This window comes from Eptesicus fuscus, chromosome 2 (genome assembly GCF_027574615.1).
Source record: "Eptesicus fuscus isolate TK198812 chromosome 2, DD_ASM_mEF_20220401, whole genome shotgun sequence".
NCBI lineage: Eukaryota > Metazoa > Chordata > Mammalia > Chiroptera > Vespertilionidae > Eptesicus > Eptesicus fuscus.
The window spans coordinates 115,396,921-115,422,280 of record NC_072474.1 but is presented as its reverse complement, the minus strand read 5'-3'; the positions used below and the strand labels follow the sequence as shown (position 1 = coordinate 115,422,280).

Below are 25,360 nucleotides of genomic sequence, written 5' to 3'. Positions count from 1 at the left end.
AGAGCAGCCGCCACGGTGGCTCCACCTGAGCCCGCCAGAGCGTGCCGTGCGGCTGGGCGGGCAGTGGGCTCCCGGGGGCGGCAGGTGGCAGGTGCAGGACCTGGAAGAGAAGGGGAAGGACCCGGACCGCCGGCCGCAGGGGAAGTAGGCGGCCGTCCTCACGGTCACGCTGCCCGTCCAGGCCCGTCCTGGGAGTAGGCCCCGGAGAGGCGCCGTGGGGGTCGGTGATCGGACTGGGCTTTGGTGCCCGGACCCCGGCAGGTAGGCAGCCTGGCCAGGTGCCCCCGAGGGCTGGTGGGGAGGCCAGAGGCCCCGTGCGGGGCTGCAGGTGGGGGGCTTGCAGGGAGCAGGGGCCCCTGTCACCCCCCTGCCCCCCATTAGGCCCCCAAGATGTTTGTCACCCAGAGCCAGAGCGGGAGAGCCGCCAGGCCCTGTCCTCGCTGCCCACCTCTGGTCTGCGTGCCCAGGCAGAGTGCCGTCTCAGAGCTGCCGCCAGAGTGCGTGTGCGTCGGCAGCAGTGGGCGCTCCCTCCCCCGCCTCAGTCTCGCATATGAGGCATCCTGTACCCCGGTTCCCGCGTCCTGCATGTCGGGCGTCTATCTTGCTGGGCCTGCTCCATGCTGGACCCCGGGGGAGGAGCATGGTGGGTCCTGCAGGGCCTGAGAGGTGCTGATGGCGGGGGGCGGGGGGGCTGGGAAGGGCCGAGGTGGGTGCCTAGAGAGCGCTGGGCTCCAGGGGTGGAGTCTCCCAGGGCGAGTGCTGGGAGGCACTGGGGAGTGGCCAGGACAGCAGTGCAGCCAGATCCTCCAGACCCGCTGAGTGAGGGGGAGTCAGACCCTGCTGTCACCTCCCCGCACACCCACTTCACTCTCGATTTTGTTCTCAGAATTAGCTGCAAGGCTTCCCTGCGCGGGTTGGGGGGGCGGGCGAGGATGGGTGCTGCTGTCTGAGCCCCACCTGTGTCAGCAGCCTAGCTGTCCCCATGGCAACGAGAAAGCAAGTTTCCTCTGGGACCACCAATTCCTCCCTGCCTCCCTCCCTCCCTCCTCCCTGTATCCCCTCCTCCCTCTTTCCTCCTCTGTCCTGGCGCCTTCCCACTTCCTCCCTTCCTCTCCCTCCTCAGCCCACCACTCACCTGACAGGCCCCAGCGGCCGGGGCTGCCTTCCTGAGAAGGTAGAGACAGGGTCCCTGCCTGCCTTGCAGGAGACCCCGTGGGAGAGGGGCACAGCCGGCCCATGCCCAGCCCACGTCCGCCTTGTCACCCGTTTCTCTGCTCACGCGCCGACGGACACGGGTTGACGCCGCTGTGAGCGTCCATGTGCGAGGGCTGCGTGGACCAGTGTCTTCGTTCCTCTGGTTCTGGCCTCTTCATCGTTCTTGCATCGCTAGGCGTGGGGCCGCTGGGTCACGTGGTGATGCTCTGCTTTTTCGGGGACAGACGGTCGCACGGCGGCTGCACCGTTTCCTTCCCACAGTGCCCAGGGCTCCCGTCTGTCCTCATGCTCGCCCACGCGTGCTGCTTTCCATGTTGTTCTGCTCTAGCATCGCCCCGGGGCCGGCACGGGTGCCTCCCGGGGTGTGGGTGCCAGCTCCTTCGTGACCCCGGGGCCAGCACGGGTGCCTCCCGGGGTGTGGGTGCCAGCTCCTTCGTGACCCCGGGGTCGGCACCTCCGTTGCTTCTTGGCCACGTGGACGTCCTCCTTGGCAGTGCCCGCGCCTTCGCCCGCCCGTCAGCAGGGCTGTGGGCGCTCTGTTCCTGGGCTGGAGGAGTTTCTGGCACATTCTGGGTCCTGAGCCTGTCCGATCCGTGATCTCAGATATCTCCTCCGGTCTCAGCGTCGTCCCTCTTTCCTGGCAAAGTTGTTGCTGCTCATGCGTTTGGTGTCCTGTCCAGGAACCCACCGCCCAGGGGCGTCGTGAAGAGCTGGCACCCACACCCCGCGTTTCCTTCTAAGCGTGTGTACATTGAGCTCGCACATTGGGCCGCGTGGGGGCAAGCTTCGCCAGGCGTGTTTCACCCCCAGCGGTGAACACGCAGCTTCATACATGTTCACAAACTGGACCCCGTGCAACCGGCCCTCGGACAGAAGTGTGTCAGCAACCCCAATACCCGGGCCCCCACACCCCCGGGCAGCCACCACCCCGACTGAGAGTGCTTGAGTCTGTGAAGATGGAACCCTCCTTAGTGTCTGGCTGTTCCAAGCCCGTCTGGGTCTTCTCGCCGCACACGGGGTCACCTTGGGCCTGGTCCCTGCTGACAGGGGGGCGGGGGCGGGGGGAGAAAGCGAGCGGCTGATGAAGTTCGCCCTGTCACTCGCTTGCGAGGAAAGTGACCCTGACTCAGGCGAGTCCAGGGAGAGGTTGTGGGGTTCGTCCCGTTTCAGGAAAGAGTGAACCATGGGGTCAGCACCCACTTTTTTTTAATCCTCACCTGAGGATATTTTTTCCGTGGTTTCTAGAGCAAGTGGAAGGGAGGGAGGAGCAGGAGAGAGAGAGAAACGTCCATGTGAGAGAGACACATGGATGGGTTGCCTCCTGCCCCGGCCGGGGCTGGGGAACTTGCTACTGAGGTACATGCCCTTGACCAGGAATCGAACCCGGGATCCTTGGGTCCATAGGCCGATGCTCTATCCACTGGCCACACCGGCCAGGGCCAGCATCCACTCTTAGCCACAGGCTGCAGCCCCCCTCCCTTTACTGTAGGGGTAAGAAATACTCACTATAAAGTAAGACAGTATTTTGAACACAATACTTTGGGGTGATTTATTTTGTTTGTTTTTCGGCACCATGTAGAACTAAGCCGAACCAGTGAATGTAATTTGTTTAGGGCAGTGGTCGGCAAACTGGTCTCACGAGCCACATGCAGCTCTTTGGCCCCTTGAGTTTTTAGCAAAGGCCAGCTTAGGAGTACCCTAATCCTATCTAATAATAGACAAATATGCAAATTGACCATACCTCCGACACAAGCCACGCCCACCATCCAATCAGAGCGAGTATGCAAATTAACCCAAACCAAGATGGCTACAGCCACAGAGAGCAATGTTTCCCAGGTAACAGAGGAAGCCAAGCTTTCTGCCAGCCATTGCAGGCCTAAGCCTCCACTCAGGCTACAAAGTTTCAATTATAGAAGGTAAACAAATTCAAACAAATGGCGGCAGAATGGAGCTTGAGAGAGCAGGCCAGGGTTGCCGCCGGCAACAGGGGAAGCAAAGCTTTCCACATACCCTGGCCGGGCCCACCTGCTTAAGGCAACAAAGTTTCAATTATAACCCCAACACAAATGGCTGCCGGCCTCGGAGGGAGCCCCAGACATGGCTCTGCTCCAGGCTACAAAGTTTCAATTGTAGAAGGAAAATAAATTCCAGATACCAGGGCCTCCGCTTGGGTTGCCAGGGGGCGTGGCCGGCCTGCAAACCACCACAGGCCCCTCACTCAGGCCGCTCCACACCCCAAGGGAACCCCACCCTGATCAGGGACACCCTTCAGGGCAAACCAGCTGGCCCCCACCCCTGTACCAGGCCTCTATCCTATCTAATAAAAGAGTAATATGCAGATTGATCATCACTGCAACACACAATATAGCTGCCCCCATGTGGTCAAAGATCCTGCCCCCATGTGGACACAAGATGGCCACCACAAGATGGCACCCGGCCTGCAAGGGAGGGCAGTTGAGAAGGACCAGGCCTGCAAGGGAGGGCAGTTGGAGGTGATCAACCCTGCAGGAGAGGGCAGTTAGGAGTGACCAGGCCGGCAGAGGAGGGAAGTTGGGGGCAAACAGGCTGGCAGCAGAGTGGTTAGGGGGTGATCAGGCTGGCAGGCAGAAGCGGTTAGGGGCAATCAGGAAGGCAGGCAGGCAAGCAGTTGGGAGCCAGCAGTCCTGGATTGTGAGAGGGATGTCCGACTGCCCGTTAGGCCCGATCCCTGGGATCGAGCCTAAACGGGCAGTCGGACATCCCTTGAGGGGTCCCAGATTGGAGAGGGTACAGGCTGGGCTGAGGGACAACCCCCCTCCGTGCACGAATTTCGTGCACCAGGCCTCTAGTTAAGTTAATAACAACGTACCTACCTATATAGTTTAAGTTTAAAAAATTTGGCTCTCAAAAGAAATTTCAATCCTTGTACTGTTGATATTTGGCTCTGTTGACTAATGAGTTTGCCAACCACTGGTTTAGGTTATTTCAGTATTAACATTTAAACCTAATTTAATGGGTTTTAAGAATTATAAAAGTCATAAATGCTAAGCGAGAAAATCGAGCACTAAGAACATTACTAATCATTCTCCCCTCAGCTCCCCAGTCCCTCCCCCGCCCCCAGCTCCCCCGTCCCCCCCAGCTCCCCCCTCCCCCTGCAAAATAATGCCAGCTTTGCCCCGCCCCATGCCTCCTCCTCCTGGGGCCCTGGTACAGAGGTGACCGGCTGGCCCTCTGCCTCCTGGCGGGAAGGGGGGTGGGGGGGGGGATGCCCTTCGACTGCTGAGCCGGAGCTGCTGACGCCAGTGGCATGGCCGGGCCTCTGTGCCCAGACGTGGTTCCCAGAGGGCAGAGCCAGCTGGCACACACAGCACCGGGCACTCACCCAATCGGGCTCTGTGGACTCCCTGCCGGCAGCATGCCTGCCCGCATCCCCGGCACCGGCTGCACCCCGCAGGACCCTTGCTCTGTCCCCACAGGCGGGCGAGAAGCACTACCACCCGCTGTGCGCGCTCTGCGTCAGGTGCGGCCGGATGTTCGCCGAGGGCGAGGAGATGTACCTCCAAGGTAAGCGTGAGCACGCCGCCTCTCCCGGGGCAGGGGACCGACATCTCCCAGGCCCTTCGCATGAGCTCTGTGAACTGGGGGTCACGTGTGTGTTCCGCTAGTTAGGGGGCCCCACGATGCAGTGGGGAGCGGGGACAGGGCCAAGCAGGCTTTCCTGAGTGGGCTTGGCAGGAAGGCGGGCGGTGGTGGGCCGGCGGGCGGTGGTGGGACAGCGGGCGGTGCTGGGAAGGCGGGTGGTGCTGGGTGCTGGGAAGGCAGGCGGTGCTGGGTGCTGGGACGGCGGGCGGTGCTGGGTGCTGGGAAGGCAGGCGGTGCTGGGTGCTGGGACGGCGGGCGGTGCTGGGTGCTGGGAAGGCAGGCGGTGCTGGGTGCTGGGACGGCGGGCGGTGCTGGGTGCTGGGAAGGCAGGCGGTGCTGGGTGCTGGGTGCTGGGACGGCGGGCGGTGCTGGGTGCTGGGACAGTGGGCGGTGGTGCGACGGCAGGCGGTGGTGGGAGGCAGAGCCCACGGGCCCTGGTCTGCCTAGAGGCGGGGCAGGAGCTGCTGGGACCCTCCCCAGAGGCCTCAGGGAGGATGGTCGGTATCGAGACCCATCTCTTTAAAATAGATTTGTATTGATTTCAGGGAGGAAGGGAGAGGGAGATAGAAACACCAATGAAGAGAGAGAATCATGGATCGGCTGCCTCCTGCACGCCTCCACTGGGGATCGAGCCTGCAACCTGGGCCTGTGCCCTGACCGGGAATCGAACTGTGACCTCCTGGTTTGTGAGTCAGAGCTCAACCACAGAGCCACAGGGCCAGGCGAGACCCATCTCTTTAGCTGCAAGTTCTTTTCAATGATCTCTCTGTCCCCCAGCGCTGGGGGCCGCCAGGCAGGGCAGGGGGGGGGCCAGGCAGGGCAGGGCGGGGCCGGGCAGGGGCAGGCTGCACACTGCCCCGCAGACGGGCTGTGTAATGGCATCATGTGGCGACATCTGGGCCAGTGTGTGCCACACAGGCCTCCCTGCTGCGGCCGAGCCTCACGGGGTGATGTCAGCCGGGATGGCCGCGTCCCCGGCGTCCCGTCCTGTCCCTCCAGTCCCGCTGCAGAGCCCGTGCAAGAGGTCCTTTGTGCCCCTACAGCAGGGCCGGGCTGTCTGGTGGGAGGGGTGCCCCCAGGTGCCCACCCCTCCACCCCCACCGTGATCCGCGCTTTCAGTCCCTCCTGCTGCCAAGCCCTGTGGTCAGGACGGCAGCGAGGGGACATGAGCTCACCACATGGGGGCCCCGTGTCAGGACAAAGACACTCGTCCCGGCCCTGGGCTGAGGCCGGCGCCCATGTGTAAACTGATTCCTGCGGGGACTCCCCAGGCCCGCCCCGCGCCGGCCTCGGGTCTCCAGTGGGTTAGATGAGGTCTGACCAGGCCGAGGTTTTAGAGCTCCAAGCCATGGACCCCAGGCACCCCCCCTCCGCCCCCGCCTGGACCCCCAGACCCTTTGCCTGGTCTGCCAGGTGCGGGGCTCCACGCAGGTGTAACCTGCAGGTGACTCAGGCAGTAAAGCTCTGACGAGCAGGGGTCCCCCGACCACCCCTTCCTCTGGGCGGCTTCCCAGCACAGACCTCCCAGTGCAGCCGTGCGGGATGTGACGCTCATGGTCATCAGGTTACAATAAGGAGCAGATGTTCCGTTATGCCCACTGGGTTGACCAAGGGCGCGCCCCCACGTCCCCACGTCCTGGCATTCGAGGCAGCGGGCCGCTGGCCTGGCGGGTGGGGGCGAAGTGGGAGTGGCCAACAGGCCTCAAGGGCCTTACGAACGCCACGGCAGGGAGCCCCTGAGGACCTGGGAGAGGCGGCGGCCCGTGCACCCCGCCCGGTGCCTAGAGATGAGCCTGTGGGAGCCGCGAGCTCGCGGTGGTGTCTGCCAGGTCATGTCCCCGAGCTGGGCGTGAGTCCCCTGGGGCAGGGCTGCCACCGGCCTGTCCAGGCCCAGCACAGAGCGTGCCCGGGGCCTCCTCGGAGGTGATGGCCGAGTGGACGTCCGTCCGTGTGTGAGCCCCCCCGCACCCCGACTCCCCCAAGGCCCTGCCTCGGGGAAGTGGCACTAACCCCCTGGAATCTGTCCCCAGGCTCCTCCATCTGGCACCCGGCCTGCCGACAAGCAGCCAGGACTGAGGACAAGAGCAAGGTTGGTGGCTTCCCGATTTCTCCGGCCGCGTCTCCGCGCTCGGGTGGGGTTGTCATGCAGCGGAGGGGCCGCCGGCAGCGTCCACGGGCTGAGGGGCGTGGACGGCACGGGGGGGGGGGGGGGTCAGGTGTAAGCAGTGGGTTCTGGGGTCGGTGCATGGTAGCTCCCGGGGCTCCCTGCCCTGCCCTCTGACCTCCTCATTTGCTCAGGGGATGCTGATGGCCACATACCTTTGGGGACAACTTTGAAGTTAGCGAGTCCCCAAGTGGTCACCGCCATTTTGGCTCAATTCCCACAACGGTCACTAGAAGGGCAGGCCGTGGGGTTTGGCACGAGAGCAGCCCCCCACCCCCACCCCCCGCCTCCTTCCTCCTCCTCGCTGCCACCTCCCCGGGGCCGGGCCCTGACCCCCTCGCCTCATAGGGACCCTGCGGTCACCCTGGACCCCCAAGAATCCAGCACAGCCCCCCCCCCCAGGCCCTCAGTCCGTCTGCAGAGTCCCGTGGCCACAGGAGGCAGCAGCTGCAGGTGTGGGCGTGAGGGCCTGAGCCTGTGGGGACGCTGCCTGGCCTCCCGCGGTGACAGGACTGACGGTCACTGTGTCATGTGCACCGCCAGGCCCCAGTCCGTGACCCTGCGGTGACCTCCAGGGCCCGACCTTTGTCCTTGACCCCCATCCCGGAGGCCAAGCCCAGGCCTGCCAAAGGGGACCCCCGCCAAGAGGCCTCCAGACCTCACGCGTGCATGGCGTGTGCACAGGGAGACCGACCAGGGGTGGGAAGGGGACGGAGACCACAGAGGCCACGCAGGGACAGCCAGGGTGGCCACAGCGGCTCCCGGGCCCGAGGGAGCCCAGCGCCGGCCTCTGCTCTCCGCCGGAGGCCACCCGTGCTGACCGTGGCCACGGGCCGGCGGAGGGAGGCTCTGCACTCCGGAGGGACAGGGAGGGAGGGTCACGTCGGCGGCTGCGCATCCGTGGCTTCCTGGGCTGTTGCCAAGATGCTTTGGGCACATTTAGGGGGAGGCTGCAGCCAGACAGCGGCTGCCCCCTCGGCGCGGTGCCCTGGGGCTGGCGCCTGCCCCTCGGTGCCCCGGGACGGGATCCAGGCCCCAGTCATGCCCTGCTTGTCCCTCGTTTCCCCTCCCAGCCCTCAGGGCCTCTCTGTCTCGCCCAGGAAACGAGGGTAGTGTCCGGGGCCTGGGTGGCCAGGCGGACGGGTGGGTCAGCTGGCTCTCCCTGGGGACGGGTCCCGGGGACTGTTCTCCGGCCAGCTGGCCGCTCTGGCCTGGGAGGCAGGCAGAGAGCCAGTTAATGGCCATGGACCGGCCAGCCCGCCAGCCCGCCAGCTCAGGGTGCGGGGTGGGCTCCGGAGGGCGGCAGCGGTCATGGCTCGTGAACTCCTGAAACCGCCCGGTCAGGGTGGCGCCAGTGACCTGTGATCGTAGGAGAGCTACCGCCCGTCTTGGGTGTGCTCAGCAGTCTCTACCCACGGCCCCTCTGGGCCGGGCCCTGGGGCCCTGGGAGGAGGCTCCTGTCCTGCCCCCGGAGTCCAGCTGTGCCTCTGCCCGGCTGTGTGACATCGGGCGAATCCCTAGCCCTCTCTGAGCCTCGGGCCCTCAGCTTTAACCTGGAGACGGGTGCGTGTCAGACCCCCGCACGCTGTGACCCTGTAGTCAGTGCTGCTTGGAGGAGGCTGAGTGGGGGGCCGGGGGGCGGGGAGCTGCGGCCCCTTCCGACTGTGGGTGCAAACAGACCCTGGGGCTGCTGCCGACCCAGGCCCAGCGCACGGGTCAGGGCCGCGCCCAGGGACCTGTGGGCCCCTCCCGTGCGGAGACACTCCCCGGGCGTGGGGAGCGCAGGGCCACCGCTCCTGCACCCAGGGTGGGTCTAGGGGCTTCCTGTCGTGGCCCAGCTGGACCTGAGGTGAAAGCGAGGTGGCCTCGGAGCCCAGCTCCTCGCACCGTCAGACACGGAGCCCCCGGGAGCGTCTCGGGGCTCCTCGGGGAGGAAGCGAGGTGCAGAGGGTTCAGACGTGTGAAATGTGTGCGGACATCACCTGTGGCCAGTAAAACAGGCCACCTGGCTGCAGGGACGGCGAGAAGAACAGACCCCAGTTACCTGCCTCGGAGTGGCCATCGTACCTGGGGGGGGCGGGGGAGGGGGGGCTATGGACCTGGGACTGCACTGTGGGTTCAGGCTGAGCTTGGGGGAGACCCCTGCCCCCGCCGGCCTTCGGAAGCCTGTGTTCTGTGGGGACAGGCAGTCCCACGACTACGCCCCATGCAGCAAGCAGAGCCCGGTCCAGGGGCCGGGGAAAGCAAGGCAGGCCTCCCGGAGGAGGCGGCCCCGAGCTGGGTCCCAGAGGATGCCAGGGGCGTGGAAGGGGGCGGGCCAGGCGGACGAGTGGGCCGTGCAGAGGTGAGCAGCGAGCATCACGCCCTGTCCCCTCTCTCCCTTCCAGATGCGGAAGCAGGTTTGCCCGGGTGCCGCCCCCTGTGCCTTCCAGGTTTGTGCCGGACGGCGGGCCCTGGCGTTGTCCCGTCCTCGCTGCTGCCGCGCTGTGTGTAGGGGAGCGGGCTGTGCTCCGCCGGGAGGGGCGGCCCCGGTCTGTGTGCGTTAGAGTCCTGGGCCGACAGTGCTCCAGGGGCCTCAACACCAGACACCCCTTTTCCCGCCCGGAGGCCGGAGGCCGGAGGCCCGAGGTCTCGGTGTGGGCAGGGCGGCTCCTCCCGAGGCCGCTCCGTGGCGTGTAGACGGCCGTCTCCTCCCCGTGTCCCCACGGGGTCGTCCCTGTGTGTGTGTCTGTGTCCTAGTCTCTTCTTTTTAAATACGTTTTATTGACTTCAGAGAGGAAGGGAAGGGAGAGGGAGAGATAGAAGCATCAGTGATGAGAGAGATTCATTGACCAGCTGCCTCCTGCACGCCCCTCACTGGGGATCGAGCCCACAACCGGGCAGGTGCCCTGACCGGAACCGGATCTGGGACCCTTCAGTCCGCAGGCCGACGCTCTGTCCAGCCAGGGCGAGCCTGTCAAACTCAGGCCGACACGGGCCCAATGAACAAGGTGTGAGTGTCTGTGGGCCGCAAAACCCGAAAGCTTCCATTTTCCTGGAAACGCCGGTGTGTTTGGGCAGAGACAGGCTGAAGTCAAAGGGCCGAGATGAATGAGTCGTCGTTAATGAGCATTTGCTGGGGGCCACACGCGGCCGCGTCACAGGTTTGACATGCTTACGTAGGGCGTACTCTCCTCGCAAGGACTCCAGTCGCGTTAAGTCAAGGCCCACCCTAACGGCCCACGTAACCCCATGAGGGCTTTAAAGGCCGTCTCTGAACACAGCCCCGCTCTGGACTGGGGTGAGGACTCCGCATGCGAGTCGGGGACACCACTCAGCCCATAACGAGGCCCCGTCCAGGCTGCTGGCCCTGCAGCGGGTGTGGGTGCTGAGGGGGGCCGGGCAGAATGGGGGGAAGGGTCTGCTTAGGAGAGGAGAGGGGAGGGGGCAGGGGGTGGGGAGAGGGGTTCGCGCTATTGGCTGGGAGGCTCTTCGCAGAGAGGGTTCCGTTTAGACGGGCGAGAGGGAGAGCTAGTGGGGCTGGGCCAGGCAGGGCCACGCCGGGCCAGGTGAGGGGAGCGGCCACGTCACGCCCTGCAGGTCGGATGGACGCAGGCGCGGTGATGGGGCGGGAGCCGGAGAAGGAGCGTCCACGCGGACACGGGGCAGGCCGCCGTGGGGAGCAGAGGAGACAGCGGTCCGGGTGCCGTCACCTCGGGGGAAGTAGGAGCTGTGCTGGGGAGGCGGGGGGCAGGACGGGTGTCGCACCGCAGTGGGCACTCGGGGGCAGGTTCCACGTGTGACGGAGGCCCCGGGCCAAGCAGTGACCTCCGGGGGCTGTCTCTGAGACCTCGCTGGGGTGCGGGACCCAACGCGGCTCCTCAGGGGCTGCCAGGGCTGAGAGAGGCGAGGGGCGGAGTCAGGCGCCGGAGGGCGAAGCTGTGGCGCGGGGCTGAGACTGGTCTTTAGGTTCAGGGGACAGTCCCCCTAAGTCTGACAGCAGAGCCGCTGCTGGCATGCGCTGCCCCACGTCCCCGTAATCTGGGCGGAAAACGTCCCCGAGCGGCATGGTTCTGGGTCGGAGGCGGCCTTGCCCCGGCGCTCAGAGCCCTCGCCTGCTCCCGTCCCCCTGGAGCTGGTCCTCTCTGCGCCGTGAAAGCTCGGACTCGCCGGCGCTGCCAGCCCTGCCGGCTTGTAGCCGTCGCCTCGGTCTGTCTGACGGTCTCGGCTGTCCGTTCAGCTGCCTGTGGCTGTTAGAACCCTCCACCCTGACCACGACAGTAACCGCCGGGGCCGGCCCTCGGTGGCCGCGGGACTGACGGCTGCCTCTGGACGATCTCCGCTGACGCCTGTTTTCCGTCCCGTGCCCTCCCCGCCCCCTCCCCCAGGAGACCAGGACGTCCTCCGAGAGCATCATCTCCGTGCCGGCGTCCAGCACCTCGGGGTCCCCCAGCCGCGTCATCTACGTGAGTTGGGCTCTTTCTATGGGGAGGGGGGCCTGGGGGCGTCACGGAGCCAGGCGCCGGGCATCGGCGCTGCCCTCCCTGCGCGGGGCTGGGGCAGACCTTAGGGAGCTGACGCGGGGCCTCCTTCCGTGGGCGGGGCCCAGCGCTCCCCGGGCCCGTGGGGACAAGGGCGCGAGGAGGCGCTCACAGCTGCTGTCGATGACGGCGTAGAGGTGACATCGCCCACGCACGCACCAGGGCTTCCTGAATAGAGCGCCCGGCACACGCGGGGTCAGGCAGGCGTGAATGCCCTGCACGTCTGTGCGTGTCAGCGGGAAAGTGCTCCTAGCGTGTGCCTAGGGAAGCATGCTGAGGATCACATATCACGTATCCCATTTCCGTTCAAGAGGATGTGTGTATGTGTGTGTATGAGTGTGCGTGCGTGTAAGAGTGTACGTGTATTAGTGTGTGTGTGTATGTGTTTGTAAGTGTACATGTGTGGGTGCATTCGTATTTATTTTTTAAATATTTTTATTGATTTCAGAGAGGAAGGGAGAGAGAGAGAGTTAGAAACAGCAACGAGAATCTGATCGGCTGCCTCCTGCAGACCCCCCCCTGGGGATCGAGCCGCAACCCGGGCATGTGCCCTTGACTAGAATCGAACCCGGGACCCTTCAGTCCACAGGCTGACGCTCTATCCACTGAGCCAAAGCAGCTAGGGCATGCATTCGTATTTATAATACTTGCTTGCCTGCACACATGGCTGTGTCCGCATGTGTGTATACATGCATGCATATGTGTTCTGACATGTGCACACGTGTCTACGCGGTCTATGTGCACACAGAAGTGTCTGTATGTACTTTTAAACCACGGACTGAGCATCGCTGTCGGCCTGTGTCAGGCCCGACACCGGCGGCAGCTCTTGGACGCCCGAAGCCATCCAATGGGGCCACCTCCACCCCTTTGTGGAGAGGCATGGGCTCCGTCCGAGAAGGCGTCCCGCAAGGCCACGGCGGCCCTTCGTGGCCTGGCGTCGGGACCAGGCCCCTGAGATCATGAGGCCTCCCGGCCCCAAAGGCTGCTTGACCCTCACGGGGCCGGGGCGCAGGCCCGGCTCCTCCACACACTGCCTCGGCTCGTGGCCTGACTGCCTGCTGCCCTGTCCCCCCGCAGGCGAGGCTGGGTGACGAGATCCTGGACTACAGAGACCTGGCTGCCCTGCCCAAGAGCAAGGCCATCTACAACATCGACCGCCCCGACATGATCTCCTACTCGCCCTACGTCAGCCACGCGGGAGACCGGCAGAGCTGCCTGGAGGTACGGCCGCCCGTGTTGGTCCGCGGGCGGGTGGCAGCCACGGCGCGGCCCCTCGCTGTCCTCGCTGCTCCGCGACGCGGGGCCTCACTTCCGGAGACGCGCGTGGGCGTCCTCTAAGGAGACCCCGCTGCGCTCTGCCCGGACGCCCCTGGCAGACGCACGCAGCGCCCTGGGGCCGAGCCCGGGAAGCCCCGTGTGGCCGGAGCAGGCAGGGCAGGTGTTCGGAAATGATGGGAACGGAGTCGCACATGATTCTTGAGTTCGGGTCGATTTTCACGACGTGCGAGATGTAGTTTTCCTTTATCCAGTGCCTTCAGCCTGCTCCCTGTCACCAGCCGGCCCGCCCCTGTCCCCACGTCCCTGGGGCGGCTGCAACCCGGAGGACTTACTCCGTGGGTCCCAGGGGCAGCGTCCGTGACTGACTCCCGGCCGCAGCCGTCCTCCGTGTACTGCGGGGCGCCGTGGGTGCCCGCTTTCTTGGGGGGCTTTGAGGTTCCCATGTGCCCTTGTTGCCTGTGGCCAACAAGAGTGTCTGCCAGCCGGCAGCCCGGGTGTGTGTGCCAGGCGAGTGGGCGGCCCGGCGGCAGAGCCCCCCTCCGCAGGCCCCGGCCTCCTGTCTGAGGCTCCAGCAGGGCTGCCTGGGAGGGGAGGCTGGGGCTTGGGGCGCCAAGGTGGAGGTGGTGGTTGGCGCCAGCCCCGCCAGCCCCGCTGACGTCTGCAGTCACAGTGGCTGTGCACACCGGTGCTCAGGGCAGGGCAGGGAGGGTGAGGCCCCAGGGCCCTCCTCACTGGCTCTGTCCCTGGGGACATGCAGGGTCTGAGTGTCAGTCCCAGAAAGAGGCAGTGGGCGGGCGGAGGGGCGGGTCTGACCTGCTCCCACCTCCCGCTGCCTGAGCCGAGCCTGGCAGGGCCTCCTCCTTCCTGTCTGGTCGGCTCTGCTGGAGGCACTGGGGGAGGGTCCGGAGGCCAAGCCGCTTGGCCACCACGTCCTGGAGCCAATGTCTGTGGGGCGGACGGTGCTCCCTACTCTAATGGGGGGGGGGGGGGCCCTGGCTGGGAGGCTGCCTGCTCCCAAGGCCCCGCCAGCAGCGCAGGCCTCGCCGAGCCCCGAGCCCCGAACCCCGGAAGACCTCTCTCCCTCGGACTCCCAGGGCATCGCCTCCCCACGCCCTGAACCACGTCTTCCTGTTGGAAAAACTTCTTGGGGAGCAGGAGGTGTTGGGGGGACCGGGACGGAGACCAGCTCCCCTGTCCCGGCCTCTTTCTCGGGGTGCCATTCCCTGACCGCATTTCTCCAAAACGAAGGTCTGGGAGCCCCGGGTGGGAGAGTCTGTGCCCGTGTCTCCCCACGAGCAGCCGCCGGCCCGCGGGCTAACAGGCTGCTCTGTGTTGTGTCCACAGTCGCCCCAGTTGCTCTCGCCAACGCCGATCGAGGTAACCGCGCCCCCACGCGTGCTCGCGTGCTCCCGGGTTATAAACATAACCACCCGCCGCCCAGAGGGCCTGGGGGGCCTTGGCCGTGGCGCCGGGGTCCCCTCGGCGGTGGTTATGTTTATGATCGCGTCGCCCCTGCATGCCGCCCTGCAGCCCGGCCTGCGGTCTGGGTCACGGCTCCTCAGGGGCGCTCCAGGCACCCGGCGCGGCCCCGCTCCTGCGCCTCCGCGGGGACGTCCGGGAAGTCCTTGCAGCTGAACATTCTGGAGGCATTGCTCTGTCCGGCAGCGCTGGTCACGGGCAGCCTGCTCCTCTGTTTCCCAGGGTTAATGCAGAGAGAGCGCCGCCAGCCCGGCTCCAGGCTGCGTGGGCCTCAGACCCTGGGACTGAGGAGGCCTGAGGGTGTGGCCGGCCCCTGGGGCCGGCAGAGGACGCCCGAGACGGAGATGGACCGCGGGACTGTGGCTGCCCAGCGCGTGCCATCTCCAGGGCTGGGACCGGCGGAAGGGCTCGGGGTGCGGCACCTGCACGAGGCCTGGCTGAGCTGGGGGGGGGCGGGGGGGTACAGGGCCAGCTTCAGGGACGGTGGCTCATGCATTGGCTGGAGAGCGAGCCCCGGGGGCGGTGGTAAGCTGGGGGGGGGTGGGAGCCCTGAGTGCCAGGCCCAGACTCTCACCTTGCTCGTCCCCACTCTGGCCTCGGGGGCCAGAGCAGCCGCACCCGCCGGCGGCCGGACACTGGGCTGGGGTGTCAGGGCTCAGGGCCACCACGTGCTGAGCCGCAGTGGCCCGCAGCCTGCTCCTCCCTGCCCCGCGTGCCACGCCATCTCACGCCGCCTGCCACCCGCTCTGACGCTCCGAGCAGCTGCTCATCCTGCTTGAACGGAGCCCGCGTTGTCCGTGCTTGTGGGTCTGGCTCAACGGGGCCCACGCCTGGACCCTATGGAGGCTGGGGAGAGCACAGAGCCTCAGTGGTTCTCAAACTGTGTTCCGAGGAGCCTTGGGTGCTGGGAAGGACCGCAGGAGGGGAGCTGAAGGCTGTGGGAGGACTGGGTGCCTCAGCCACAGTGGGGCTGGTGGAGGGGGTGGAGGGGGTGGCCCCTGCCCTCTGACATGGGGGGGGGGGCAGGGGCACGGGCACCAGGCTCAGCCTGCAGGAGTTCAGCACCAAGGCCAGCCCCCTGCATCCTCCCCTGTACCCACAGGCGCAGGGAACTTCCGGGCCCTGCTGCGTGGGCTCCGAGGTCAGGAGAGCGGACACTGAGCGGAGGGGGTGGGCCTTGCTCGGCCCGTGCTCACCCGGTGTCTTTCCTCCAGGGCGACCAGGACGACCGCTCCTCCCGGCAGTGCCGCACCTCCAGCCCCAGCTCCGCCGGGTCGGTCAGCCTTGGGCGCTACACCCCGACCTCACGGTCGCCCCAGCACTACAGCCGGCCAGGTACTTGGCCCCACGGCTCTGTGGCCCTCCGGGAAGCAGGATCTCTTGTTGCTTTTCCTGCTAAACCAGTCTCTTACCTACACGGGCGGGTGTGGGCTGCCGGTGGGCGATGGAGAACCCGTCCGTTAGCAGGAGGCCCCCTCGTGTCCGGGCGGGAGGGTGACCGCGAGGCAGAGGGGCTGTGCCACGGAGCTGGTCCGCCTGTGGGCAGAGGGGCTGTGCCACGGAGCTCGCGGGCACATCTGAGCACGTGGGCCCTCGCGCTCGGAACTCAGGTCTCAGTAGAGCAGACGCCAGGAGACACAGTCGCCCGGACGGAAGGAGCCCGTCAGTTCCCAGCTCACGTGGGCCTGGGAGGAGGAGGGAGAGTCAGTGCCCAGAAAATAGTCAGTTCCCGCCGCATCACCCGCAGCCGGCGGTGGCCCCAAGGACAGCAGCCCCGTGGGGAACGGGCCGGAGGCCACCACCAGCTGCTCAGAGCAGGGCGAGCCCGAGGAGGCCCCCTACCCCGTCCCACCCCATCCCTGCTTGGTGCCCGCTGTGGACTGCTGACCCTGAGCGTCCAGCGCCTCGCCGCCCTCAGAGTGTCAAAGTCCCAGGGACACGCCACACACAAAAAGGGCGCTGCCTTTTTGCGGGATTTTTCCACACTGCTTCCTCCTCGGCCCGCTGCCGCATGACGTCATTTCACATCCATCGACAACAGCTCTCAGCCTCCAGCCTCTGTGGAAAAATCACAGCTCGCTCATTGGCAAAGCACTTCCATTGCCCCCTGCAGTGTGGCTGGTGCATCCTGCTCAGGAATAGGTGTTTGGAGAGTGAACGAGTGCGTGAGAGAGTGAGTGAGCGAGCAAGCGAGTGAGTGAGGGAGGGAATGAGTGAGTGAGTGAGGGAATGAGTGAGGGAATGAGTGAGTGAGGGAGTGAGTGAGGGAGGGAGGGAGTGAGGGAGGGAATGAGTGAGTGAGTGAATGAGTGAGTGAGGGAGGGAATGAGTGAGTGAGTGAATGAGGGAATGAGTGTGTGAGTGAGTGAGTGAGTGAGGGAGGGAATGAGTGAGTGAGGGAGGGATTGAGTGAGTGAGTGAATGAGTGAGTGAGTGAGGGAATGAGTGAGTGAGTGAATGAGGGAATGAGTGTGTGAGTGAGGGAATGAGTGAGGGAGGGAGGGAGGGAGTGAGGGAGGGAATGAGTGAGTGAGTGAATGAGTGAGGGAATGAGTGAGTGAGGGAATGAGTGAGTGAGTGAGTGAATGAGTGAGTGAGTGAGTGAATGAGTGAGTGAGTGAGTGAATGAGTGAGTGAGTGAGGGAATGAGTGAGTGAGGGAATGAGTGAGTGAGGGAGGGAGTGAGTGAGGGAGTGAGTGAGTGAGTGAATGAGTGAGTGAGTGAGTGAGTGAGTGAGTGAGTGAGTGAATGAGTGAGTGAGTGAGGGAATGAGTGAGTGAGGGAGGGAGTGAATGAGGGAGTGAGTGAATGAGTGAATGAGTGAATGAGTGAGGGAATGAGTGAGTGAGGGAGTGAGTGAGTGAGTGAGTGAGTGAGTGAATGAGTGAGTGAGTGAGTGAATGAGTGAGTGAGTGAGTGAATGAGTGAGTGAGTGAGGGAATGAGTGAGGGAGGGAGGGAGGGAGTGAGGGAGGGAATGAGTGAGTGAGTGAATGAGTGAGTGAGGGAGGGAATGAGTGAGTGAGGGAGGGAGTGAGTGAGTGAGTGAATGAGTGAGTGAGTGAGGGAATGAGTGAGTGAGTGAGTGAATGAGTGAGTGAGTGAGGGAAAGAGTGAGTGAGGGAATGAGTGAGTGAGTGAGTGAGGGAGTGAGTGAGTGAGTGAGTGAGTGAATGAGTGAGTGAGTGAGGGAATGAGTGAGTGAGGGAGGGAGTGAGTGAGGGAGTGAGTGAGTGAGGGAATGAGTGAGTGAGTGAATGAGTGAGTGAGTGAGGGAATGAGTGAGTGAATGAGTGAGTGAGTGAGTGAGTGAGTGAGTGAGGGAATGAGTGAGTGAGGGAGTGAATGAGTGAGTGAGGGAGGGAGGGAATGAATGAGTGAGTGAGTGAATGAGTGAGTGAGTGAGGGAGGGAGAGTGAGTGAGGGAGGGAATGAGTGAGGGAGTGAGTGAGTGAGGGAATGAGTGAGTGAGAGAATGAGTGAGTGACTGAGTGAATGGGTAAGTGAATGAATGAGGGAATGAATCAGTGAGGGAATGAGTGAGGGAATGAGTGAGTGAGGGAGGGAATGAATGAGTGAGTGAATGAGTGAGTGAGTGAGGGAATGAGTGAGTGAGGGAGGGAATGAGTGAGTGAGGGAGGGAGTGAGTGAGGGAATGAGTGAGTGAATGAGGGAATGAGTGAGTGACTGAGTGAATGAATGAGGGAATGAATGCCTGAGTGAGGCAGTGAATGAAAGAATGAATGAGTGAGGGAATGACTGAGGGAGGGAATGAACCAGTGAGGTGAGAGTGATTGAGCAGGCAGGCCAGTGAGTCCGGGAGTGAAGGGCCCCTCTGCTGAGCCCTGACCACTATACTCGGGTCACCTGGGCTGGTGGACTGTCCCCAGCCGGGTGGTAACCCCAGGGGGCCAAGACCTGGATCTCGGCTGGTGAGGCCTTGTGATTGCCGGGGACAGTGCGCACACCCAGCCTAGCCAGCTGCCCTCCACCTGCGTCCTTGATCCCAAGGAGCCCCCAGGAGGGGAACGGGCAGGGCACAGGGGCCAGCGGCTCCTGTGCCCAGAGGGCGGGGCCTCTGGCGACGCCCCTCCCCGAGGTCTGCGTCCTTGGAGAGGAAGCGAGGTGTCGCTGGCAGGCGGGCCTGGGGCTGTTGCGGCTCTGCGGCCGGCACGCCCGGCGGACTCTGACTTGCTCTCTGTTGCCCTGCAGCTGGTACTGTGAGTGTTGGTACCAGTAGCTGCCTGTCCCTGTCCCAACACCCAAGCCCTACGTCCGTGTTCAGGCACCATTACATCCCCTACTTCCGAGGTAAGGCGCGCAGTGCTGCGGCTGCGGGTGCCCCAGGGCGTTTGCCACACGTGTGTGTCGTGTCCGTGTCGCCGCATGGCTTCCCGAGCCCCGTGTCTCATGCCTGTGCTCCTCGCTGTGTCTCGTGAGTCCAGCTCCGTTTCCGTTCGTGTGTGAATGTTCCCGGGCGGGGTGGGGGGAGTGTAGGCAGCTCGTGTGAAGGATGAGCGGTGAGGAGAGGGGTGGAGAGCTGCAGGCAGAGGTTAGGGCGTCTCCATCGCCTGCCCTCGGACCTCCATCATCTCATTCTGTTCCCCACCTGTCACTCCACGGGCGTAGGGATGCCAGCGGCGGGTACCAGGCCCAAAGGCTGAGGCTGAAGGGGGCAGGGCCGTGTCCACAGTCAGAGCACAGAGTGGCCTGGGGCAGACGCACACCCTGCATGGCTCCCACTCCTGCCTCTTCCCAGGGGCCAGACCCTGCACGGAAGCGTGTGTCCATCCCACTAGGAACATGGCCGAGCTCTTCTCCCACATGCTATGGACTGAGTTGTGTCCCCCAGAGTCCATATGTTGAAGCCCTCACCCCCCAGGTGACTGCCTTCAGGGAAGGGTCTTTAGGAGGTTATTAGGGCCGCACGAGGGCGTGCAGGTGGGGCCCCAGGCCCGTGGGGTGGGTGGTCTTGTAGGCAGAGGAAAGACCACAAGATCTCTCGGCCACGCCGCATGCGCTCAGAGGTCCGGCCACGTGGAGACGGGGCTGTCGACAAGCCAGGAGGGGAGCTCTCTCCAGAAACCACACCTGCTGCTGACCTCCAGCCTCCAGACGGGGAGGAGATGTCTGTGATCCAAGCCCCTCAGCCGTGGTGCTTGTTACGCAGCCCTAGCTGACTCACACGCCTCAGAGACTCAGTAGGAGCAGCGTGCTGTTCTGCCCTCTGGCCCCGGGGACCAGGAGGAGGCAGGCTCTGCTGGTTTAGCTGTCACCTGATGGTCAGCAGACAGGCTCCTTGCTTCTCTTACACCGTCACCATCCGTGGCTTCTCGTGGCCTCTCAGGCCGGCTGGGAAGAGGCCCCTGGTCCCGGGGACCACGTCCTCCTGGAGCACCGGTTCCGCCGCCGCGGTCCCTGCTGGACCCACTGACTCTTGAAAAGCAGCCAAGCCGGAAACGGTGCATTTTGTGACGGGTCCCTCGGGGGCGGTGCGGCAGGGCAAAGAGAGGATCCGTCCGGTGGAGAAACCGGTCACCACCACGACCTCGGCCAGGGGACCCGGGTCCACATCACGTGACGGGTCGTGTGACAGCAGGTGCCCTGGACCCGATGGGGTGGGAGGGCACCTCTGTGGCCTTCTCCCGAGAGCCATGACCTCGTCTGGTCGGAGGAAACATCCGAGGACCCCGCCGCGGGCCCTTGGCAGACACCTGAGCCGCTCAGAGCCGAGGTGACGGACAGGGAGAATCTGAGAAAGGGCCGCGGCCGAGGGCCCAGGGCGGGGACGGCTGGACAGGACGTGTGTCTGGGGGATCCTGGGAGGAAAGCTCTTCAGATAAAAACGGGTGAAACGCACGGAACGCGGCGTTGACGGAGCGCCGCTGCTGCGATGCTTGGGAAGTGAGCCGTCGCTTGAAGTAAAAGAAGGGGACTTTTCAAAGGCCAGGGCTCCACGTCGCTAGAAGCACCGCCCCCCACCCCCCACCCCGCCCCCCGCCCGGCGTCTTCTCTTTCTCGCTGAGGGATGAGCCTCCCGGCAGATGTCGGGAGCCGCCTTGGTCCTGAGCCCCCTCCCTCGGAGCCGGGAGCCTCGCCAAAGGGACCTCTGTGCCTCTTCCTCGGCACCAGGGCGGCCCCTCTGGTTCTCGCCGTCCGCGGTGACGTCAGCTGGGGATTTCACCGCCGAGGCCCGGAGGAAGCCGGTCCCGGACCGTAACCAGGGCCTCCCCGGGCCCCTCCGCCCTGTCCCTCCCGCGGAGGTGGCCACGGGGGTGCGCGCCCTGCAGGCTGTCGCGGACGTCCCGACAGCTGGCGTGCCCAGCGCTGCACGTGGCCTCGCGGGGCCGAGGCTGGCACGTTTCATTACCATGGACTCACCGTGAGCGGCGGCCAAGGGAAGCAGTGCCCCTGAGCCCGACCAGGAAGCGTGTGGACGCGTGGGGAGGACTGGAAAGGGGGTTCCAGGCGGGCAGGAGGGGCGCGGGGCGGCCAGGAGGAGAGGATGTGAGCAGAGAGGCGTCTCGGGCAGGGACCGAGGTCACGGGGCGGTGGCTGGTGTGGAAGCCCCCGATGGCGGAGGTGAGGAGGGCGGCGTGGGCCTGGGGCCGCCACGGCTGTGTCCCAGCTGCCCCTGGGTTTGGGCCCCTGAGCCCGGGCGGAGGCTGGGGACCCCTTAGAGAAATGTCCGCACACAGCCCTGCTGGTGACCTGGGAGGACGCTGCCTGCGGCCGGGTGCCGGGAACGGAGACCTGTGGCCTGTGGGGCTGTGGCCGGCCGGATGGGGGTGAGGCCATGGGTGCCAGGCAGAGGGAGCGATCCCTGGGAGGCCTCCCGGTCCCGAGGCCCTGCCAGGAGCCCGCCGCCCGGGGATGGCGCCGGGGGAGCCGCGCTCACTGTTCTGGCCTCCGAGCAGGTGGGCTTGGTGCAGCTGAGTCACAGCCGCACGTGTAGGGAGGCCTGGGAGCCTTGCTCCCTGGGGTGGTGCGCAGGCAGGAAGCTCGGGCGGCGCCAGACAGCGCTGGGGTGCGGCCGCCGGGGAAAGGCAGGGCTCCCACCAGGAGGGGCTGCACAGCTGTCTCCCTGATGTCCCGTCAGCGCCGACAGGTGGCATTGGGCCCAGGCACAGGAAGACGCTGGAAGTGACCAGCGGCCCCTCAGTGGCCTCGGCCTGGTGGGGGCCCTGGGTGTGGCTCCTGGAGCCGAACTCCACCCACCCTGTGAGCCCCGGGCCCTGCACACCCACCCAGGCGAGAGCTCTCAGAGCCGGCGCCCCGGCAGCCAGCATGGGTCCCCGCCGGCCGCCCCCCCCGGCCCCCCTCCCCCCCCCTCCCCGCCCACACAGGGCCGCCCGCTGTTTAATGCGGCCTCATCACCCCAGGCCCCGTGGCGTGAGCAGCTGCAGCTCCACGGGGTGTTTGGGGTGGCGAGTGGCCTGCCCTGGCCGAGGTGTCATCGAGTGCAGCAGGTCCCTGAGGCCACGGGAGAGGCGGCGCCGTGCCTCACTGGTCCTCCCAGTCCATGCCATTGCGTCCTGTCCCTCGCGTGTTCCTTAAGCACGGGTGGGCGGGGGCTTACCGGGGACACGGCCGTCCGCGCTGCGACTTGATAATCCAACCTCGTTGGCCAAACAGCAGGGGCACATCCAGGCGGGTGAGGAGTCGGAGCCCGCTTCGGGGTTCTTGCCCTTTAACTGCCCCGCACTCGCCTCGGGAGGTGCGGGTGCTGGGCCCACGCGGCCTTGTGCGGCGGTGGCTGTGAATTCCCAGAGGCTCTGCGGGCAGACGGTGCTGCGGGCGGGCGCTGGGATCCCGTGTGGATGCCGATGTGGCGTCTCCAAAGAGGCCACGCCTTCACACAGATAGGAGGGGGCCTGGCCGATTCCAAAACCAGCGCACAGAGCCGCAGGCCGCGTGCCCCCCAGGAGACCGCCGTGCCCCCCACCCCCCAAGGGGAGCGGGCTCTGCCAAGGCGGCCACCCCACCCTCCCGGGCACCAGGAGCCATGGCTCTCCGCCCTCGGAGCCGCTGTGCCTTCGCCAGGGGGCCCGGGGGAGGGTGGGCGCGAGGTTGGATTAGCACGTCGTGGGCCCGTGTGGAAACGCCGGGCAGGGGCGGGGGCCCACAGGCAGGGGAGACGGGGTCACCGAATGAATAAGCTCTCTCGCTTGAAATCCTCTGCTCTGCCCCGCCCCCCTGCTCTCCGCTGTCTGCGCTTCGGCCTGGAGGCAGCGAAAGCGGCCGGAGCACCCCCAGCCTCTCGGTGCTGTCCGACAGCAGGCCGCCCGCCACCTACCAGCAGGCGCCGCGCCACTTCCACGTCCCAGGTAGGCCCGCCCGGCCCGCCTCGCCCAGCGGGTGCGGGGGTTCCTCTCGGTTCCCCCCAGTCCTGAGATGCTTGAAAAATCAGCACATGGGCGTGCACATCCCCCCACTTCCTGTCTCCAAAGGCCCACCAACACCGGGGAGACGCTGTGCCTCCAGGGAGTGGGCTGGAGGGAGGGGCTGTCTGGGCAGGCGGGGTGCCCTCTGCCCCTCCCACCGGGGCTGGCACGGGGCAGGCTGAGGCTGGGTCTGAGGTGGTGGGGCCTGGGTGTCCGCCGAGGGCGGGTCCCGGATCTTTCTGGAGACCCCGAATCCGGGTGCCTGGGGAGCGCTGACCAGCCATCCATTTGCTTGCTGACCCTGCTTTCTCTCCTTCCTTCCTTCCTTCTTCCTTCCTCCCTCCCTCCCTCCCTCCTTCCTTCCTCCTTCCTTCTCTCCTTCCTTCCTTCCTTCCTTCCTTCCTTCCTTCCTTCCTTCCTCCTTCCCTCCTTCCTTCCCTCCTTCCTCCCTCCCTTCCTTCTCCCCTTCCTTCCTCCTTCCTTTCTTCCTTCCTTTCTTCCCTCCTTCCTTCCCTCCCTCCCTCCCTTCCCTCCCTCCTTCCTCCCTTCTTTCCTCCTTCTCTCCTTCCTTCCTCCTTCCCTTCTTCCTTCCTCCCTCCCTTCCTTCCTTTCTTCCTTCTCTCCTTCCTTCCTTCCCTCCTTCCTTCCTTCCTTCCTTCCTTCCTTCCTTCCTTCCCTCCTTCCTTCCTTCCTTCTTCTCCGCAGACACCGGCGTCAGAGATAACATCTACCGGAAGCCCCCCATCTACAAGCAGCATGGTACCGTGCCTCCTGGCCGCATGGTCCTGCGTGCCTGCGGTGCTCTGGGTCCTTGCTTGCGTTGTGTTGATGCCTGGTGCCCCCCCCCCCCCCCTGCGCACCTCTACCCGCGCCCCCCCCCGCAGAGGCCCTGCAGCCTGAATATTACATGCGCCTTCGCTGCAGGCCCAGGGCAGGGCCTCTGCATGGAGTCCGAGGAAGGCGGGTCTGACACGGACACCCTGTGTGGCAGGGACCGGGGCTGACGCTCACGGCCGGGCTGGGGGGCGTTGTGCCGAGAACTGGCTCCGGTGGCTGGAGTTTGCTGCTTGGAGAGAAGCAGCGAGGCTGACCGCAGCCGAGGGGGGAGGCAGGACAACGAGCTGGTCAGTCCTCCCCGCGTGGGAACGAGGCCCCGGGCGGTGAGAATCGCTGGCGAGAGAATGAACGCCAAGCCTCCCCTGAGGGACTCCCTGCCTCAGCAGATAGGGGCTGCGATGCTTACGGAGAGAGGGTCTCCGGGCCCCCAGCCTCCCTCACGGTGGCCGCCCGTGCGCTCCACCGGAGCCTGCGGGGCAAGTGCGCAGGGAGCACCGGCTGAGCCACGGCGCGGGCGGCGGGAGGCGGAGGCTCACGGTGTCCCCTGTGTCCGCACGGAATTTCTGGGTGATTTGGGCCATCACACCGTGAGCCTGTTTCCTCATCTGCAAAATGGGACGGGCCCTCCACCCCGCCCTCCACGGGCCGCGGCGAGGACCGGTGCTGTACGAGCGGGAAACACGTCCTGAACGCTGGGCGCTGTGTGTGTGGGGGGGGGTGTTACCACGTTGCTAGGGAGACGGGCAGAGGGATGCCCACCCCTGAGGTCCTTGCTCGGACGCAGACAGAAAACAGCCACGGCCACACGGACACCTGGCTGGACGCTCCCCGGTGGGGGGCACACGTGTGCCCGGTGGCTCGCCGGCCGTCAGGGCCCGGGCGCAGACTCGGCAGCCGCCGCCCGGTGCGGGTGGGTCTCTGCCTCCTCCCAGGAAAGGAAGCGAAGAGAGACAGCCTGGTTTCCAGGGCGATGACCTTTCCCGCTGCCTCCCAACCAGGGCGCTCAGAGCCCAGGTCTTCCCGAGGGTCAGAGTGGGACGCACTCCCGCGGGCACGAGTGGGGAAACGGAGGCCCAGCTGAAGGAGGTGCCGTCCTCGGGTCCTGCCGCCCGAGGTCTCGTCCTGCACGCGGCGGGCGCTCGCCTGGCCCGTGCCAGCCTCAGGCGCCCTGTGCGCAGTGTGGGGGGAGAGACATCAGTGCCGTCACCACGTTCCTGGGGAGTGTGGCCCGGCCAGACCTCCGACAGAGCTGCGACGGCGGGGTCGGAGGGGTCACTGTTCACCGGAAATTAACGCCTCTCCCATCCAGTGGCCAGTGAACTCCTGTGTGACCGAACCCTGAGCAATGACTGGATTCCTAGGCACGTCCCAAAATCGGGGCTTGTTGGCTCTTCCGTGAACTAACCGGCGTACAGCGCCTTCTCGGACGCACAGAGGGCCCGGCGTGTGGTTGCCGTGGACTGGCCTCACCCGCGTGCCCTGCGGAGCCCGTGTCCGGCGGGGCAGTGGCACGCCGCTGAGCGCCAACCCGTGGCAGGTGTTTGACTGTGACACGCTTCCCCACCCCGTCGGCATGCGCCCTGTCAGAGGTGTGTGTGTGAGCATGCAGGCATGCGTGTGACACCGTGCATGTGGGCATGTACCCCCCCCCCCCAGTCTCAGCACACAGACCAGCCAGCACCTCTGGGGGACGGAGGAGCGCGACGCGGGCGGGAGAAGCCACCGCGCTCCGGAAACAAACGGCGGCGACGACGTGTGGCGGCCGTTTAGTTCACCCGACGTGGTGTTCTCCACGAGCTCGAGGTTTAGGCTTTTTCATCGCTGTCACTGGTTTTCAACTTCCACTTCCAACTCACGCTAAG

General features: G+C 65.4%; 1 protein-coding gene across 2 annotated transcripts in view; it reads left to right on the top strand.

The window, feature by feature from the left end:
- Window positions 1–25,360, top strand: part of ABLIM2 (actin binding LIM protein family member 2) — a 96,937-nt gene that overhangs the window by 45,176 nt on the left and 26,401 nt on the right. Inside the window, exons 7-15 of one of the 2 annotated variants that reach the window (XM_054708360.1) lie at window positions 4,671–4,758; window positions 6,867–6,925; window positions 11,368–11,445; window positions 12,598–12,741; window positions 14,143–14,175; window positions 15,492–15,612; window positions 18,490–18,588; window positions 22,506–22,604; window positions 23,367–23,420. In XM_054708360.1, coding sequence (XP_054564335.1) covers window positions 4,671–4,758; window positions 6,867–6,925; window positions 11,368–11,445; window positions 12,598–12,741; window positions 14,143–14,175; window positions 15,492–15,612; window positions 18,490–18,588; window positions 22,506–22,604; window positions 23,367–23,420 — 775 coding nt within the window. The remainder of the gene's footprint in view (window positions 1–4,670; window positions 4,759–6,866; window positions 6,926–11,367; window positions 11,446–12,597; window positions 12,742–14,142; window positions 14,176–15,491; window positions 15,613–18,489; window positions 18,589–22,505; window positions 22,605–23,366; window positions 23,421–25,360) is intronic. The other variant, XM_054708356.1, reaches the window with a different exon arrangement.